This window comes from Hippopotamus amphibius, chromosome 16, assembly GCF_030028045.1.
Source record: "Hippopotamus amphibius kiboko isolate mHipAmp2 chromosome 16, mHipAmp2.hap2, whole genome shotgun sequence".
Classification (NCBI taxonomy): domain Eukaryota; kingdom Metazoa; phylum Chordata; class Mammalia; order Artiodactyla; family Hippopotamidae; genus Hippopotamus; species Hippopotamus amphibius.
In genome coordinates this window covers 17,521,014-17,541,145 of record NC_080201.1, presented here as the reverse complement: position 1 = coordinate 17,541,145, position 20,132 = coordinate 17,521,014, and the positions used below count along the sequence as shown (strand labels likewise).

At 42.4% G+C, this 20,132-nt stretch overlaps 1 protein-coding gene across 1 annotated transcript in view; it reads left to right on the top strand.

Annotated features, from left to right (window-relative positions):
* Positions 1-8,129: 8,129 nt before the first annotated feature.
* Positions 8,130-20,132, top strand: part of SNTB2 (syntrophin beta 2) — a 96,659-nt gene continuing 84,656 nt past the window's right edge. Inside the window, exon 1 of the mRNA XM_057711765.1 lies at positions 8,130-8,754. Within this exon, the coding sequence (XP_057567748.1) occupies positions 8,172-8,754 (583 nt within the window). The 5' untranslated portion in view covers positions 8,130-8,171. The remainder of the gene's footprint in view (positions 8,755-20,132) is intronic.

Here is a 20,132-nt window from a genome sequence, read left to right as displayed (position 1 = left end):
TTTATTAACTGGAATCTAGTTTAAGACTTGATTTACTTAACTTTAAACATATTCTAAAACCTTGTGGATTGTGTTGGGTGTAATTCTGACAGAGAGGGCTCACAGATCATCTGAGTGAAGAAGTAAAATGAAAGCAGAAAGCATTTCATTCCTTTGCAACATTTCCAGCCCATGATTTGGACTTCCATAAATGGTATGGGAAGTAAAAGCTTTGGGCCTTGAAATTCTTCCTAAGTAGAGAACTTTGAATACAAATGAAGCAGAAACTGTTTGGGGCAAGTTAGAGAAACTGGGGGAAGGGAAGGCAAAGCAGTGTAAGTTAGAGGACACTTTGGTGCGTGTGTTTTAGCGCGATTTTACTTTAGGGATTTGTGTAACCTGGACGCGCTGTGTTTCTGTTTCAGGCATTTTGCAGACTGCTACTCATACTCAAGTTCTACAGAAAAATTTTGATCTGAGACGAACCTGAGAAAGGTCATTTTTGCTAACCTGACTCAAATGCTTTAAAATTTCACTTTTCTCATATAGTAGGCCATAATCAGATCTCTGAGTGGATAATGCAACCTTTATCAGGGACATTACAGCAAAATAGACTGAGAGAAACTAAAATCTTGGAACATCAAAAGAAAGATTAGAGATCATCTAGTTTGGAGGGGTTTTAAGCTTTTTTTTTTAAAGCATCAAAACTTTCTTCAAATGGAACTTTGTTCTGAACTGAAATACATGATACAGGTAAAAGTGGAGCTGTCCATGTTGTTGGGGATGGGAGTTGGGGAGGGAGGCACAAAGGATTCTAAAAGAAACCGTGTGGCTCTTGGCCTCATTTTTATACTCATGGAAATGGAGACCAAGAGGAGAAGGTGATTGTTCCCATTGCCACACAATGGTTCATTGGAAGCCAAGATGGCATTCTTACAGTTATTCCCCCACTGTCTCTTGGTGCTGTGGGGACCTAGTAAATATAATTAGCAGGCATGGTATGCAAAGGATTTTCCATGCCACAGGCTACGGAGAAGGTGAGTAAGCATTTCTTGCTCTGGATGAGCACTTGATTTAGCTGTAAGAGTGAGTTCTGTGGGCAGTCTTGTGTGTAAACCGTATAGAGTGTTGTAATGAACAACCTAGTGTGTTGGCTGCTAGTGCTCACGTGGGGGTGTTTCTCTAGAGTTAATTCCTGGGAGTGGAATTGCTAGCTCATACTGTGCTCATTTTCTTTCACTTTTAGTTGCCCTTTGGAGTTGGCTGCATGTCCATCAGCAGGGTTTGAAAGCACTCATTTCCTTACACTTTGCCACTGTAGTGATAGACTTCAGTTTTAGCCCATCTAATGGGTGAGAAATAATATTTTACTTTGCGTTTCCCTGTTTACTAATGAGATGGCTCACTCTTTTATGTGTTTTGGCTATTTGGCTAACTGTGCAAATTGCATATTCATGACCTTTTCTCCTATTTCTCCTAATGTGTTGTTTTTTCTTTCATATCTCAAGGCATTTTATGATGTAGATCATACTGTCCAATAAACTCTCTGTGGTGGTGGAAATGTTCTGTAGCTGTGCGGTATAATAGCCATATGTGGCTGTTGAGCACTTGAAATGTGGCTAGTGTGACAAAGGAACTGAATTTTTAATTTTATTTAATTTTAATCTGGGAATTCCTTGGCAGTCCAGTGGTTAGGACTCTGCACTCTCACTGCCGAGGGCCCAGGTTCAGTCCCTGGTTGGGGAACTAAAATCCCACAAGCTGCATGGTGAGGCCAGAAACAATTTTTTAATTTTAATTTAAATAGCCACATGTGGCTAGTGGATTTCTTAGTGGACGGCACAGAACTGGATATTAAGGCTTAGCTTCATGTCAGTCCTTTGTCTTTAGAACTTCATACTTAACATACATTTATTGAGTGCCTACTATACGCTCTGTATCAACAACAGATGGAAGATGATCTCAGCCCTCAAGAAAACTTCACAGTCTAGTTGGGGAGAGAAACAAGCTGATCAACATTAGAGATAAGCACAGAGAAGGGGCACCTAACCAAAGGCTGAAGCTAGGAGGTTGAAGGTAGGAGATAGTCCTTGAGAACTGGGTAGTAATTAGCAAGGTGAAAGGAGAAGAAAATAGGCCTTCCTGCAGCATTCTCAGGGCAAAGGTCTGAAGTGGTGAGAGCGTAGCCTGTCCAAGGGTTTGCCAGTAGTTCCATGTGGTTGAAACACAGCATAGGGCTTCCTAGGTGGCGCAGTGGTTAAGAATCCGCCTGCCAGTGCAGGGGACACGGGTTTGATGCCTGCTCCAGGAAGATTCCACATGCCGTGAAGCAGCTAAGCCCGTGCGCCACAACTACTGAGCCTGCGCTTTAGAGCCCGTGAGCCACAACTATTGAGCCCATGTGCTGCAACTACTGAAGCCCACATGCCTAGAGCCCATGCTCCACAACAAGAGAAGGCATGGCAATGAGGACCCTGCACACCACAATAAAGAGAAGCCCCTGCTCACCGCAACTTGAGAAAGCCCAGACGCAGCAATGAAGACCCAACACAGCCAATAAAAAAATAAATAAAAAGAAAGAAACACAGCATAGACTGGAAATGGAGCAAAATGAAGCTGAAGGGCAGGCCATAGTGGCACACCCCGGAGGGTGACTGAGAATCTGATGAGTTTCCTAGGAAAGGTAAGCTAAAGTGGTTTCCAGAGAGGAAAGCTAAGCAGCTTGGATAAGTAGATTCGGATAAAGAGCCCTTAAGCCAATGTGTAGTGCGAAATAAGGCCAGGTAGGAGTGGGCCTTGAAGTCCGTAGTTAAGAATTATCACTCAGTGGAAGACATAGTTATGAACCACTCAGATTCAAAGGAACAGCAGTAAAAATGCCCATTTGTGTAAGTAAAGGGCAGAAGAGACTCGAAGTTAGGCAAAAAACAGGCTGTTGTGTAGGTTGTTGACTTGGGGTCTGTATTAGTTTGCTAGGGCTGCCATAACAGTATCACAGAGGGTAGCTTAAACAACAGGAATTCATTTTCTCACAGTTCTGGAGACTAGAAGTAAGAAATCAAGGTATTAAGAGGGTCAGTTTCTCCTAAGGCCTCTTCCCTTGGCTTGGAAGTGGCCCTTTTCTCCCTTCACACGGTCTTCCCTTTGTGTGTGTTGGTGTCCTAATTTCTTCTTGTAAGGACAACAGTTATATTGGATTAGGGCCCACCCTAGTGACCTCATTTTAATTAATTATCTCTTTAAAGACCCTTTCTCCAGTCACATTATGAGGTACTGTGGGTCTGGACTTCAACCTATATATTTTGAGGGGACACAATTCAGCTCTTCACTGAGTCTGTGGAAGGGCTTCAGGGGCTTTGTAAGCCCCCAAGTTTGAATGCTGAATTTTACCCATTTGTCTGAGGCAGGTCCACGGCAGGCAGCTGATTCCCAAAGGGGTCCATGACCCCTCCCAATTGGCTGTTAGCATTAACTTACTCAGGACGAAGGTGAAGATGTGAGATGAAGGCTTGGAAATGCCACAGCCATCAATAAACATGATTTGGTGTTCAATGGCATATGAAGAATGAGAGTTTAAGCTGACTACAAGGGTTATTGTGAGGCACTGAAAATTCTGTTAGAACTGCTATGGGGAAAAAGTGGAGTTTTATTTTTAGACCTTATTTGAATTTCATGGGAAATTATGTAATTTCCATGATTGTCAATAAAAAAACACTGGTGATTTTCCATAACTATGTAGATTCAATGAAACTAACCTTCTACTTGTTATGTCCTTGCTAATATTTTCCTAAAAAGAAAGTCACAGAGCTGCAAAACTGTCACCAGCTGCTTCTCATTAGGAATGTGGTTAGCAGATGTGGGTTTTCATAGTTATAATGCATGAGATAGTTAATCCATTTTTGTGGGTTTCAGATGGATAGTGATTTATCTTGGCGGGATGAATTTTAAAATGCGCTTGCATCAGCTAAAGGATATATGCACCTTTTCCTCTTTCACTTCATGTTTGTGCTGGAGAGAAAAATACATTTTAGGATATTTCTCCCGGAAGGCAAAGTAGTACTGTCAGAAAGGGACAATTGATCTCATTGTCCTCTAATGGGAAGAGAATGCGTGGGTACTTTTTCAAAGTTGGATGTTGGATGGGTTATCTTACAAGCTTATTTCTCCCTTTGGCCTCTTCTTTAGTAGTGATTAAGCAGCTCTTGCTTTTGTTCCTCTGGCATCAGGCCGCCTTTGTGGTATGACCTTCAGGCTTGCTAAGGGCTGCAATTTTGCCTGGGGCCCTCCTTCCCTATGAAATTACACAACACTCAAACCTTGGAAGCAGCCCCAGATCCACTAATTCTTTCCTTTGACGGACTTTTGGCAACATGTACTCCCTTTCAGCCAAAGTGTAGCTTTACACAAGATCAGTTTGTCACTGAAATTAATTTGGCCATTTGCCCTTTAAGCCTGGAATCAAATGGTATTATGGCAGACTCATTCCTAGATAAAGTATAGACTCTCAGCTGGAGAGTTTCTTCCAAAGGCTTTATTGTTGCTGCTGCTAAAGGTCAACAGGTAATAATAGCAGAAGTGGTACTTTTTATGGAACTCTTACAGTACACCAGGTACAGTGTTGCTAAGCACTTCGCAGACATCATCCCAATCAACCCTCACAACCACATTTCGAGGTAAAAGGTGTCTGAAGTTTTCCGAAGAAGAGACTGAGGCCCATGACCTCAGCTCCTTGACCATTGTCATATAACTAGTAAGCAGCCAAACTACAATTTGAACCTTGTGCTTTTAATTACCATGCTATATTGTACCTCTACTATGAGGGAAAAGAAAAAAAAAGATCATTGGCTTCTGAGAGAGCATAGAATCTGAGCTTGAGTCATAGAATTGTAGGAAATTACGGAACTGAGAGAGCTAATCCAACCCCCTCATTCTGGAGTAGCAATGATACCTGCCTTGTTCTGAGAAAACAGTAAGATAACAGCTTGAGCAGAGGAGAATACCTACTGATAGATGACAGGAATGGAAGGTGATTAGGAATTATCTCAGCCATTCCCTTTTTTAGAGGTAGATAAAATAACATGCCTGTTCAAAGAATTATCTGAGCTTGTCTCGCCATCCCTAAGAAACCCTGGAAACAGATGTGTACTCTTTTTATTTCAGATTTCATTATCCACAGTAGGTAGATTTCCACTGACTACTTCAGATTTCCTAGATGGTAATTTTCACTCTGCCAGGAACCAATAACCTTCAGAGGGATTATTTGAAATGACTACAGCGCAGGAGGCACTGAATTTCAATCAATCACATGTTTAATGAGTTCCTTCTCTGCAAGGCAGTATTTTTCAAATAGTGGGGAACAAAAAGAAGTCCATGGGTGGCTCCTGCCCTCCTGTATTTTATAATCTACTTGGACAAACAAGCGAGGCATAGAATAAAATTGTTCAAAGGAAAAATCCGAACAAATTGGGTAGCAAGGAAAAATGGGATGAGATTTTGCTTGGTGAGAAAGCGGTTGAAAGGGGCAGGAAGTGTTTGGAAGGGTGGACTCCGGCAGGAATGTGCAAGACTTCACTGGGAGACACTAACTGGATGAGTTTGGCCAATCTGAAAGTGGTGATGAAAGAGAATGTGTAAAATTAATTCAGGTTCTAATGGAAGATCTTGTAAAAACAGCTCAATAGTTTGGAATTCTTTTTCAATTTATTTTTTATTTTTGGCTGTGTTGGGTCTTCATTGCTACATGTGGGCTTTCTCTAGTTGCAGTGAGTGGGGGCTACTTTTCATTGCAGTGCGCAGGCCTCTCAGTGCTATGACTTCTCTTGTTGAGGAGCACAGGTCCTAGGTGTGCAAGCTTCAGAAACTGTGGCTAACAGGCTTAGTTGCTCTGGGGCATGTGGGATTTTCCTGGACCAGGGATTGAACCCCTTATCCCCTGCATTGGCAGGCAGATTCTTAATCACTGCGCCCGCCACCAGGGAAGTCCTGGAATTTTTTTATCGATATGTTTGAAAATAATTTTTAAATACCCCCAAGTAATCCCAATATCAATCTCGATTACCTTTCCGCTTCCCAGGGTTAAATGTTTTTGTTATATAGCTTACTATCTTATCTAAATGCCCTCACTTACTATTTAGTGGGAAGATCTGTGACTTCCGTCAATTCTATTGACCGAAAGGTCTTGACACTTCCGGAATTTCCAGCACTTCCCTTTTGCTAATAAAGGTGTCCTTAAGTGCCCAACCTCTGGGTGATTACGTATGTAAAAGGTTCAAAATTGTGCTCATACTCTAAGGAGTCAGCTGCCAAGTGCTCTCTAATAAGCAGAAATTTCACATAACTCAGGCATCTGGGGGCTCAGGCTTCAGCTGGAGCAAAGCCAGAAATGTCTGTGACTGCAGGTGCACTTGAGTACATCAGGACCTGCCAGAACAGCGAGCTGGCCTCACTGCAATTGATTTAGGAGAGGGCTGGAGGGTTGAGCTTCTGCTGACACTTGCAGCTTGGAAAATCCTGCTCCGCTAATTGCAAAGAGGATTCTGCTGTAATGATTTTTTGGGGTAAGATACTTTCCTCATTTTGAATTCTTTCTTCATTTGGGCTCTGGGTGATTTCCAGTGTCTATTTTTATTGTTTTAACTCTTGGCATAGGAGGCTCTTTGCAAGTTTCTGCCCACACATGAATGTGCACTCAGAGTGGTGCATGGACACAGCTTACGAGCTTCAACATGTACTTTATGTGTAAGCAAGTATACAGCCCCTCTTATAGGGTATAGGCATTGGGTACACACTCCCTTTGCTGGCACCACACACACACACACACACACACACACACACACACACACACGCCTCCCCCTCCACCCCCCCACCCTCCCACCGAAATGAAAATATGGGGATTTTGCTTTTCCTACCAAAAAAAAAAAAAAGAGTAAAGTTAGAGGGCTTATTGATCTCATGTTTTTGAGATCTCTTTCAACAGTGCGATTTCTGCACCCTCATCTTTGAGGTCCGGGTATGTTTTTTCATTGTTGTTTTAAAAAGCACTGGACCAGGAGGATGGGAGATCTGAGTTGTCTCTGTTTCTTCACTGTGGGCTTCAGGCCAGGGTCTTTGGCTTTCTGGGCCTCAGTTTCCTCAGTTTTTCAAGCCCATGAAACTAGAAGAAGCAGGTGGACTGTATTACCTATTTGGATAAGAGCTGCTGCAGGCCCTGCAGTATGCAGTCGTTTTCTGGGGAGGCCCATATGCACTTGCCTACATAAGGCCATGGCCTCCAGGGTGAGAAAGTCAGATCTACAAATTCAAGTCCAAACCCTCCAATCAATATTTGGTTGTATGAGGCTTTTGACACTCATATTCTGCCATCTCCACTGACCCTATACACCATTCACACTGGAATTCTGGCATCTTCATAAGTAACTCATTCTACAAATATCTTCAAGGCCTACCTATTGTGGCTGCAGGGCTAAAGAAGATACGGTTTCCTCTGGCATTACTGGCAAGTAAACAGGGGATTACAAAGCAGAGTGACAGATGGTTGGATTCATGCTGCTGGACCTATTGCCTAGGTGGACTATTGAGCTTCCATTGTCACCTCTGTGAAGCTGACCCCAGGCGCAGCTAAATGTTTCTTTCACTCTGCTCTCAGAGCGTTTTCTGTATGTCACTTAACCACACAGTATCACATCAGGTTGATTGGTTCTCCGTTTTCCTCCCCCACTAGACCGCCAGCTCTCAGCTGTGGCACGGTTTATTCAGCTCAACTCCAGGCCTCAAAAGGAGCACACGGAGGAGCATTCTGTAAAAACGTAACGAACCAATCAATGCAAAAGTGAACTTGCAACTCCGTCCTGCAGGCTTGCAAAGTGCTTCTTGAAGCTGATTCTGCTTCCCGTGCCCAGGCAGCTCTGGTGAATTGCACGGTAGAGGTCAGGAGTTGGGGGTGGGGAGATCGGAGGCGTGCGAGGGAGCACGTGAGACCTAGCCCCACTTCGCTTCAGCTGCCCACGTCCGGTGAACTGTAACCCACTGGACTGCGGGCAGCTCCTTAAGCTCCCGGAAGCGGCTCCGCTGGCCTCTCCCCGCCCCTCCGGAAGGTGGGCGTGGCCCCTCATGAATAATGAATAGCGCGGGGGGAGGGGCCGAGCCCGCCCCCTCGGGCGGGAAGGGGGAAGCGCCGAGGCTGCCTGACTGGAATGAGGGTAGCTGCGGCGACTGCGGCGGCGGGAGCGGGGCCGGCCATGGCGGTGTGGACGCGGGCCACCAAAGCGGGGCTCGTGGAGCTGCTCCTGAGGGAGCGCTGGGTCCGGGTGGTGGCCGAGCTGAGCGGGGAGAGCCTGAGCCTGACGGGCGACGCCGCGGCGGCTGAGCCCGAGCCCTCTCTAGGGCCCGCGGCGGCCGCCTTCAACGGCCTCCCCAACGGCGGCGGCGGCGCGGGCGACTCGCTGCCCGGGAGCCCGAGCCGCGGCCTGGGCCCCCCGAGTCCACCCGCGCCGCCGCGGGGCCCGGCGGGCGAAGCGGGCGCGTCACCGCCCGTGCGCCGGGTGCGGGTGGTGAAGCAGGAGGCGGGCGGCCTGGGCATCAGCATCAAGGGCGGCCGCGAGAACCGGATGCCGATCCTCATCTCCAAGATCTTCCCGGGACTGGCGGCCGACCAGAGCCGGGCGCTGCGGCTGGGCGACGCCATCCTGTCGGTGAACGGCACCGACCTGCGCCAGGCCACCCACGACCAGGCCGTGCAGGCACTGAAGCGCGCGGGCAAGGAGGTTCTGCTGGAGGGTGAGCGGGGCCGGCGGACGGGCGGGAGGGCCAGCGGGCGGCTCTGGGCTGGCCGGCGCTCACTTTGTTTCTGCCACCCTGCCCCCTTTGCGGGGCCAGCCCCTTCCCTCCTCCCCCGCGCCCCCGAGTCCTCACCTTCCCTTCTGCTGGTGGCCTGGCTCTCCCCAAGCCCCGTTTGCTGGGCCTTTGAGGATGGAAAAACTGATGCTCCCTGCAGGAAAAGTTGGGCAGCCGCCGAAGTGTGGCTTGCAGTTCGCAAGGAAGACAGTTCAGATTTAGTGAGAAGCAGCCGTGCTTAAAGCCCCGCCTCTGCACGCTAAGCTGACACTAAGAACTAGAGGGGGACGGAACCGAGTTCTGGAGGTCTCCCTTTGCCTCCTGAGAAGTGTCGGGTTGGTGCTTTCTTCATTCACTTCTGGTTCCCCAGGGCGGGCGGGTCTGTTTAAAAAAAAAAAAAAAAAAAAAGAATTCACCCACACCGATGCCAGAGGTATGTATGCTTGGGCAAACCAGCAAAAACGCTGGTTAATTTATGGGAATTTAACCCATCATGGACTCTCAACAGTAACCAAAGGAGATCATAGCATTTCATTGAAGCCAGAAAGCTGAAACAGCAAGTTTGTGTGGTTAATGAGCCTTGTTTAACAGTGGAGGCTCACGTGTTTGAGCATTTACTGCCAACTAGAGTTTTGCCCCTTTTGCAGCAGACTGGTGCCAGCTTCCTACCATTCACAGGCTTCAAGGCTTTAAGCTTATTAGAAGCCTGAAATGTTAAATCTCAAGTTATGTTTGAATAGCGAGGACTGTTCTTTAAGTATGCATGTGATCTGTTACCTGGGTCTTTTATGATGAATTTATAGAACTAAGGGAAAATTAAATTTCATCTCCTTGAAGGACTCATGCACGTTAGAGGTAATATTATTTCAGAAATTTTTGGGCTTTCGGCTTTCTTTCACTGATGATTCAGTCATTCAATAAGTATTTATTGCTGGCTATGTAGAAGAGAATGCAAAAGATGATGTGTCTCTATTTGGTCTGTAGTTGGGGAAAAAGAAAAAATGCAAAACAACTTACAAGTTATAGATTATGGAGTGCAAACTATATAAATGCCAAGGGAATGCAAAGTTACGAAGTAGTTAGTGGAAATTAGATTGGTCAGGGAGGTATTTTTCAAGGAGCCGAATCTTGAGCCAGGTCTCCAAGGAAGTGCTGGACATACACAGGCTGAGATGAGTCAGAGGGGCAGAGGAAGAACTGAAGGGAAGGGGTGGGGAGTGGAGGTAGGAAGGAGCCAGTCATCAGACTGAGAGGCCAGAAGTCCAGCTTGGCAAAGTGGTTTTCACTTTTTTTTTCCCCAAATCTGCTGGTAAATATTTGGGAAAATGTGAAATTTTCCAATTGTGAAATTCCAGTGTCTCACCTTTGTAATATCCCATTTATAAATCTTATTTATATCTCACTTAGGTGGGGCTTGACACTGCTCAGAAATTAGTGTTAATAAAAGGAATAAAATTATAGATTGTGGCTTGGGTGGTCTGTGTGTGTAAAAAAGTTGTTACCATAAATGTGTACCTTGAAATTGGGCTAAGAATTTGGTTATAAATTCTTAGAGCCAGAATATTGAATGTGGTAGCGCTCAGTGGCGTTGGGCAGACATTTCAACTCTTTACCCCATATTTTAAAGAAAATCCAGTTTTTGTTTAGATAAAATTTGAACCTGGTATTCATACCAATTAAATGAAAATCATCTAGTAAATGCTTCCCAGTATTCATTAGCCTAAAATAGGCTACATGTGCTTTTAGAAGGAGGGTTTACAAATGGCAGCATAACATTTATTGAATGCCTATTTACCTAACACACAGGTTCTACTTCATTTTCCCATTTTGTAAAAGACAAGTAGTTTTTGTTCTTATATGTGTGGGGAAGTATGAAATTGAACTTTCAAGCCAAGGGATATAAAAATAAAATTGCTTAGGATATGCAAAATCACTGAAAACAGTTATTTAATTGAATCAGTCAAACATTTCAAATTGAGAGTAGTGTCCCATCCAGGTAAGCCACTTTTAAAAAGATAGATTTTTATGCTTTGCCCTTAAAGGTTTGGAACTATATGATCCTTCCATTAGATGTCTCAAAACTTGGAAAACTGCCATAACATAGCACAGTGATGCTTTTTTGTGGCGTGGGCAGGGAATTTCAGGCATGCCCTTCCCACCCCCAAGCAAAGGAACACTGTAGTCTCTGGTTGCCTGTGGTTAGGGAACCCTGTGAGCTAAGTGGTTTTTTTATCTCATAGATTTATAGGGATTATTCATTCATACATCAAACATTTATTCAACTCTACCACGTGCCAGAGGCATCTGAAGATAGTACTGGATTCCTGCCCTCAGGAAGTTTGGAGTTGAGATAAGACAGAGTTAAGAAATAGTACAGCAAAGGGCTAAAAGCAGTGTGAAAATAGAACTCTGGAGAGGGCACAGCACAGAAGAAGGAGAAATCTATAAAGGACCATCGTGGGCATCAGAGGTTGAGGATGCCCAGGAAAAGTTTGATGAAGAAGTTGAAGTTTGAGTCTTCCCCTAAGGAGAAAGCTGCCACCAGTGAGAGACATGAAGAAGTCATTCTGCCCGGTGAAGGTAGAGTACAAATGAGGACTCTGTGGTCAGCTAGACCTGGGGTATGTTTCTGGCTAGTGGTTTGTAACCCCTAGACAAATTACTCAACCTTGCTCCGCCTTAGTTTCCTCATCTGTAAAACCAGGACGGTAATAATACCTCCTCACAGGGTTGTTATTCATTCGACAGTTTATGTCCCGGAGCTGGAAGCTTTTATGGGGACTGGGATACAGCAATAAACAGTGGTGAAAACAAAGTCTGAATGGGGAAGATAGAAGTGGATCGGGAAGGTATGCTGTCAGTTAAAGATACTCTCAGAATAGCCAGGATAACAAATTGTTAAAATGCAAGGCTCCATTTCACTTGAAAAGAAATACATGATAAGAATAAGTTGTTTTAGGTGAACACGTCAAGAATGAGTTTGCATTTCTTGCATGCAGACACCTTATTCTAATCTTGCTTTCCTGTCGTCTCTTTTACAGGCCAACTTTTTTATCCTTAAATTTTGCATTTAGTTTTCTATCCCTCTGATTTTTTCTGTTCCTTCACAATTGCTGCTCAGAACGTTAAAATGTGCTAATAACTGGGTGCCTGTAGTTTTGACTGATGTCTGTTAACATTGATATTAAGATATGTAAAAATACACAGATTCTCAGCATAAAGGGGTGACTACCCTCCTATCATATTGTATGTTGAATTTACTGTATCCTGTGTGCTAGAAAAAGGGTTTATCCAGAAAGCTTCTAGAATTTATATTTGAATTAGATTACACATCAAAAAGTGTTCCAGAGGAGGTTAGGAAAGACAGTACCGTGCCCAGCTTAAGGTTTGATATTTGAGAAAAGATCAGTAAATTTTTGAAGCAATTCTCATTTGAATATTGTTGGAAAATCATCTCTTATTGTGTAAATATGATTCTAAAATTATTGTTATAAAATCTACTGAAAAGAAAATGGTGTATAGAGGAAGTGGACTGACATGAAATTTAATTTCAGAGTTGAAAATAATTTTTATATCTAGAATAGTTTGAGATTTTGAGTGTTGTATATAATATGGCTGGCTCTTCGTGTGCGTTAGGCGACGTGTTACAAATACTGCTGACGTTATTAGGCTGCTCATTTGAAAAAGCTAATTTAGGTTCCTACACTGCCACTTTCTTTACGGTATGTTGGAGAAGTTGAGAGAGTCTCCTAGAGAAAACATTTTACATTTTCTTTGAGACTTTGTCATGTATATTCATCAGTCTATCTCTTAAAGAACCACTAAATTATCAGGACATTTTGGTTTCTGTGTTTTTTCTTTTTAACTAGCCTCTTTGTGTTTCACTTGAATGATTAGATGTATTTATATGAGTGTTTATATGTCTTTGTAACCAGATTATTTCTTATAGGTTCCTCTTGTTGCTAAAATATGCCCTCTAAATTACTAGAAAAATATGAGAAATGTATTAGTTCTGATACAGAGTGGTTATGAAAATTCTAAAAATATTTTTAGAATCCTTAACCAGGCTTTAATTTAGATCTCAACTGATAACTCAGTGACTTTAATTGATGTATTCCCTGCTGTGTAGTCCTTCTGGGATAAAGGTTACTTTACTTTGTGATCAAATGTGTATCTTTGTACTTAAGGGATGAGGTGCAGCCTGTGGCTATGGAAATGTGTTGCTGTGCTGAGCAGACTGAATCATTCAAGCATCCAGTCACTGTTCTTGGCTGGCTAGCATACTCTCCCACCCAGCTGAACAACAAATTGATGCTGTTTGCTTGCATTTCCCACTCAACAGTAATGATAATGCCTTAAGTTTGTTTTTATCTGGATTTTAAAATCATGTATGCATTTTTATGTGTATTTTCTCATTTGATCTTTACACGGTCCTATGAGGTAGTGGGCTGATGTTGATTATACTAAAGTTCATTAACGTTAAGCGAGTTACCAAAGGTCCCAGAATTTCTCTTGATTTTTAGGGGAAAATGTTCATGTTTCCTATGGGCAAGAGGAAAAATCTTACCTGGAATTTAAAAAATTGTAAAGTCTCATCTCCCATTTGAGGAATTAATGACCAAAGAGGTTAAGTGGCATGTTTAAGGTCACCTAACTAAATCAGTGGTGGAACTCGGACTAAAATGCACTTCACTGCTATCTCCCTTGTACCATGATATCTACAACCAGTCAGTCAGAACTTCTAGCATCTCCTGTGCATCATCGTGTTGCAGTGTGTTGTGAGAGAGCAGTGTGCGGAAGAAGTTGAAGGTGGTCCCTGGCATCACAGAACTTAGACTGAGACTGGGGAGAGAAAACCACTGCACGGAGAGTAATTGCTGAAATGTGTAGTTCAAGAGTTCTCTGAAGAGGTGATCAATTGGGGGATGGAAGAGTCAAGTGTGACTTCATGGGGAAAGGATAATTTTGTCTGAGGCTTGAAGGACAAGTTGCTTCTCTGTAGATGGAAGGCAGTCCAAGTTGAGGAGGTAACCTGAGCAAAAGCCAAAATGAGCATGACTTATGGTAGGAAGTGAGGAGAATAGGAATGGACTTGGGGGAAGAAAATTAAGCTAGATAGATAAAATTGGAGCCAGATTATGCAAGGCCTTGAAAGCAGGCCAGAGGAATTTGGACCTTTTTCATCCTGCAGTCAACCTTAAGTACCTACTGCAAACAAGGTGTTGTGGTAGATGCTGGGAATTCAAAATTGGGAGTAATCCCTGCCCTTTAGGCTAGTAGGGAAACAGTTATAGCAGGCTGTGATAAGTGCTTTAAAAGAGGTGAGAATATGGTATTCTGGAAGCAGAGGTAGAAGTGTAAAGGAGACAGCATGTCAAAGGTAAGAAAGTGATGAGTGGCTGGTGTGTTGAGAGAAGTAAAGCATGGGAAGCTGTGGGAAGTGTGTAGCTGGAGAGCAGGCTGGAAAGGCGGGCAGAGGTCAGATCGAGGGCCTCGTGTGCAGTGCCAAGCAGAGGTCTCTAAGTGGGGTTTATATTTTCAACCTATAAAAAGAACTTGAGTTTTATTAATATTTAATGTATAGATAACCCTGATTCTCTTCCTCAGTCTTATAAGACAGTGCCATTACACACTCAATATGCAAGGTGATGTCTCGAGGGAGGAGTGAAAGCTTCACAAAGCACAGGAATTGAGAGTGGTGACCTTATTAATTTGTCTGCCGTTATCATATTGCAACTTACTGCAGTTTACTTGAGCCTGGTTGAGTGGATGTATGATATATTATTTGCTTTTAGCTAAATTAATATTCACAAAATGAACAAGTGGCTTAAAGATTTACATAGGGAAACCATGGATTGAAGATAATTTTAACACTACAAATAATAACAAAAAGTAGAATTTACATTTCTCCTAGTAGGAGCTATTTGTCATATTTCAAGGTAATCCTGTCTGTTACAAAGTCAGCCTAAAAGAAATTGGTGAGATGACTTTGAAATGTGGATTAACACGTTATCATGAATAATGAACTATAATAATGAACTATATGAGACTTTATTGTACTTTGAATCAGTAGCTAATGATAGTATGACTTCATCAGCAATATAGTTAGTGTATTTATTTCATCTTTATCTCATTCATTCTTTTTTTTTTATTTTTTATATTTTTTTTTATTTTTTGGGGGGTACACCAGGTTCAATCATCTGTGTTTATACACATATCCCCGTATTCCCTCCCTTCCTTGACTCCCCCCCCTCAAGTCCCCCCCACCCTCCCTGCCCCAGTCCTCTAAGGCATCTTCCATCCTCGAGTTGGACTCCCTTTGTTATACAACTTCCCACTGACTATTTTACAGTTGGTAGTATATATATGTCTGTGCTACTCTCTCGCTTCGTCTCAGTTTCCCCTTCACCCCCCGCCCCCTCCCATACCTCGAGTTCTCCAGTCCATTCTCTGTATCTGCATCCTTATTCTTGTCACTGAGTTCATCAGTACCATTTTTAGATTCCGTATATGTGAGTTAGCATACAATATTTGTCCTTCTCTTTCTGACTTACTTCACTCTGTATGACAGATTGTAGTTCTATCCACCTCATTACATATAGCTCCATCTCATCCCTTTTTATAGCTGAGTAATATTCCATTGTATATATATGCCACATCTTCTGTATCCATTCATTTGTTGATGGGCATTTAGGTTGCTTCCATGTCCTGGCTATTGTAAATAGTGCTGCAATAAACATTATGGTATAAGTTTCTTTTGGGATTATGGTTTTCTTTGGGTATATGCCCAGGAGTGGGATTACTGGATCATATGGTAGTTCTATTTGTAGTTTTTTAAGGAACGTCCAAATTGTTTTCCATAGTGGCTGTACCAACTTACAGTCCCACCAACAGTGCAGGAGAGTTCCCTTTTCTCCACACCCTCTCCAGCATTTGTTGTTTCCAGACTTTGTGATGATGGCCATTCTGATTGGTGTGAGGTGATAGCTCATTGTGGCTTTGACTTGCATTTCTCTGATGATTAGTGATGTGGAGCATCTTTTCATGTGTTTGTTGGCCATCTGTATGTCTTCTTTGGAGAAATGTCTATTTAGGCCTTCTGCCCATTTGTGGATTGGGTTATTTGCTTTTTTGGTATTAAGCTTCGTGAGCTGCTTGTCTCATTCATTCTTGATGTTTCTGTTTTGTGTATGTTTTATACTACGTATGCATTAATGAATATTTGTAGGATGAGCGTGTAGACTCACATGTTTACCGATGTGTGTGTGCTATCAAAAGTTTTAGGCCTGGCAAGCCACCCAGATTTTAAAATGCTTTAAATGAGGAGTGTTTTAAACAAAGGAGCAATCTCTTAGAAAGAGTGACAGATGGGGAGTGTAGGAGCTCAAGACATGAGATAAGGGAAAGAAGTTAGGAGGCTGTTGCAACACCATAAGGATAGTGAGACTGGATAGGACAGTATGAAGCTGAAAGTAATTAAGGAGATAGAAACAACAAATCTAAATGATCAGTTTGGGGACTGAGGAGGAGAGAAAAATAGAGGGAGGATAACTCCTGGATGTCTGGTTTGGGAAAGTGGATAACTATGAAACCAAAATGAATGGGGAAGGAACTAGTTTTTGGGTGAAGAGAAGAAGTTTGGTTTGGACATGTTGAATTTGAGTCACCTTTGTGACATCCTGGTGCAAAAGGCTGGTGCAGGTCTGTAGTTAAGAGAAATGTCAGAAATGAGCTGAAGATTTATGAGATGTTAGGGTAGAAGTGGTGATTAATGCCATGAGTGTCGATGTAATCATTAAGAGAGTGCAAATTAAAAAGAGAAGTAGGAACAGGATGGAACCCTTCAGAACCCCTACATTTAAAGCAAGAGTGGAGGAAGAGAAATCTGGAAAGAAATGGTCCAGGAAGTAGAAGTCAGGGAGGCAAGAGTTTCAAAAAGGAGAGGGTGATCAGCATCTTCAGATGTTGGAGAAGTCAAGAAGGAAAAAGAAGTCCATTGGGTTTGATGATTAGAGAACAAGATCGTTAAGAGTTCTCTCCAAGAGCAGTTTCAGTAGAGTGACAGGAGCAGAGGACAGTGAGTAGACTGTACTTTTTTAAAGCTTCTCAGAAAAATGAAAGAAGCAAAGAGGTAACTAGAGTTGAATAAAGTATCGAAGAAGGATTTTACTTTTGTAGTTGTTTGTTTTTTAATTTGTTTTGTTTTAAGGGAAAGAATTGGGACATATTTGTATAGCAAGGAGAAAAGGCTGGCGGAGAAGGGGAGAGGTTGAAGAGATAGAAGGGATGGGGAACTGATGCAATCCATTCTTGAGCCAGGAAGTGACATGATGGGAACAGAATTTTGGGTTGGCAGCAGTGGATGTGCTGGATGCAATGCAAAGAGGAAAGAGCAAAGGTAGGAAAAAATACAACTGTTACAGTGAAAAGCAATCCAAAGCAGAGGTGATAACCGTTGGAGGGGGTGATGGTGGTGGCCCTGGAAATAGAGAGGAAGATTCAATTCAAGAAACAGTTAAAAGCAGGTCATTTCTTGCTAGGGAACAGCAGAATCCACTGGGATTCACCTTTTCCTACTCAGACAGCCTCCTTCTGACTGCCCAGGGCACCCAAAAATTGGATACTTGTAGAGAATCTCTGGCCTCTATTACTAGCACAGGTGTTTGATCCCTCAGAGATGTTGGAGTGGAAAATTGAGAGCCACTGTTTTGAAGGAAGAAATGACAGGATGTCGTGGCAGGTTGGATATAGTAAATTAGCCCTGAGATTTCTATGCAGGGACAGCAGAAGCACTTAGCTTTGTTATAAAGCACTTAGGCATTGTAACTCTGTCAGCTGGCTGTGGGGATTGAGAAGAAAAATTTTAGTTCATAAACATTACATCTAGTCACATAGCATGAAAGCATATTCTTCCTTTAAAGGTTTTTTTCTCCCCCTAGATTAGTGAAAGGAATTTTTGGCTGCTTCTGGAGAAATGATAGTGTATTCAGGTGAGTTTAATATTTTTGTGTCTGGAGAAATACAGTTGATTGAGTTACTTAAGTGCCATTCTAAGGAATATACACTGATTTCTTCATAAAATTTGTGTTTGATTTCAGTGTAAAAACAAAACTCATGAAATAATTTTGTATATAAACAAAGTGCCAGTGATTATGGTATCAGTAGATTGGCCTTTTAGAAAGAGTAAAGAGTTACAAAACTCAAATTTGGTTTGCTTTCTGTGATCCAGCTCCCAAGGCATTGCTAGAATGTTTTGACATATAACTAGTTAAGAATATGTGAAGTGCAGCCTTTTTTTTTTTTTTCTATCCGCACCCCACGGCTTACAGGATCCTACTTCCCTGATCAGGAATTGAACCCGGCCCCATGCATGAAAGTGCTGACTCCTAACCACTGGACCACCAGGGAATTCCCGAAGTGCAGCTTTTAAAAAAAAATTACTTTGTCTTTTCTGCAACTTTTTTTTTCCTTCTACTGCCTTCTACCCTCTTGTTTTTAATTTTGCAAGTTTTTTAGATTGCTTTGTGAAAGTAAACTTGATGAAATAGATGAGAAAGTTGAATCTTTTTCAATTTAATTAATCTTAAATATTAAATATTATATATTTTATATATGTGAGACTTGGAAAATGGGAAGCGCACACTTGAAAAATGGGAAGCTTTGATTTTTCATTGAAAGAGATTCAGACAAATTGAAGATTTATTTATTTATTTTTAGTAAAATCAGTTGATAACTTTTTTTTTTTTTAAAGAAAATGCAAGGCTCTTTTGGTTTCACAGCTAGTTCAAATAAAAGGGTGGAGGTATTGTAAAGATACAGACAGGTCTCAGGACTCTAGGAAAAGCTGAGCAGCCAGGCCTCAGAAATGTCAAGAACCCAGGCAGTGCTGAGGACTCTGCTTTCCATTCTCGCTCATGTCTACTCATCTTAGAGCTTCTCTGTTTCTCTCTGAGAATGTTCTTTTGCAACAGCTTTGTTCTAGTCCTTTTATGGTTTCATTTTTCACATTTAACTCTTTATAATCTACGTAGAGTTTATTCTGACATAGGTATGCAAGAGATTTAACTTTATATACTTTTCCAAATAGTTAACTGATTGTCTTAGCATTTGTCAAATAATCCTCTTGCATGCAATTTCTGATAGATTGATGGGGCTGCCTGGAGTGCCATGTGGGGAAAGATTCCAAAGTTGTATCTGGGTTCAGCAGGAAAGTAGGCTATGCTTAATTAGTGATGTCTGCAGTGAGTGTGCCGGGGTGAGGTACAATACACATGCTGCCACCACAGGAATGACCTGTCCTTTCCACACTGATTTGAATTGCACGGTTTAAAAAAATATATTTAGTTTTTTATATTCTGCAGTTTGATTCTGGATTTTCTATTTGAGTGTTTTGTAACCACACTATGTTGTAAATTTAACATTAAATAACTGGTAATTCAAGTGGACTACACCAGTCAAGAATAATTTTATGGCTGCCTTGGGTCTTTGTTGCTGCGCACGGGCTTTCTCTATTTGCAGTGAGCGGGGGCTACTCTTCGTTGTGGGCACAGGCTCTAGGTGCATGGGCTTCAGTAGTTGTGGCATGCGGGCTCAGTAGTTGTGGCTCGAGGGCTCTAGAGCACAGGCTCAGTAGTTGTGGCTCACAGGCTTAGTTGCTCCATGGCATGTGGGATCTTCCCAGACCAGGGCTCGAACCCGGGTCCCCTGCATTGGCAGGCGGATTCTTAACCACTGTGCCACCAGGGAAGTCCCAAAAAGAATTTGAAAAATAACAAATAAACAATTGCAGGCTGCTATAGTTACTTATTTGTCCAGATAAATTTTGGAATGATTTTATCATTCTTTAAAAAAAATCCTTTGGGATTTTGATTAAAATTGTATTAAATCCATAAATTTAATGTTTAAGAGAACTGAGGTCTTTATAGTATCTCTTTCCCAATCATTTTGTCAGAAATGTACATGTTCCGAGCATGTGGCAAGAGGTATGGGATGTTCCAATTGGCCAGGCCTAAATCACATACTCACCTTAGAGCCAGGGAATAGGGCAACTCCCCAGGTTCCACATGGACTGGAAGTGGGAGTTTCTCAAAGGATGATAAAGGTGTTACTAAAAGAAGGGGGAATGGACGCTAGGCAGACATAAACAATAGACGTCCACTACAATGTTCTAAAAACATCAGAAGATGGTATAAGATTCAGTGAGAAACTAGGATATTAGTTAAGAGATTTAGACAGCTGTAAAAGAAGAATACATTTGCTTGGGTATAGGTGAGCTGGTTGGAGGTTTTCAAAGACTCTTGAAATTCCGAAGTGAGTAATAA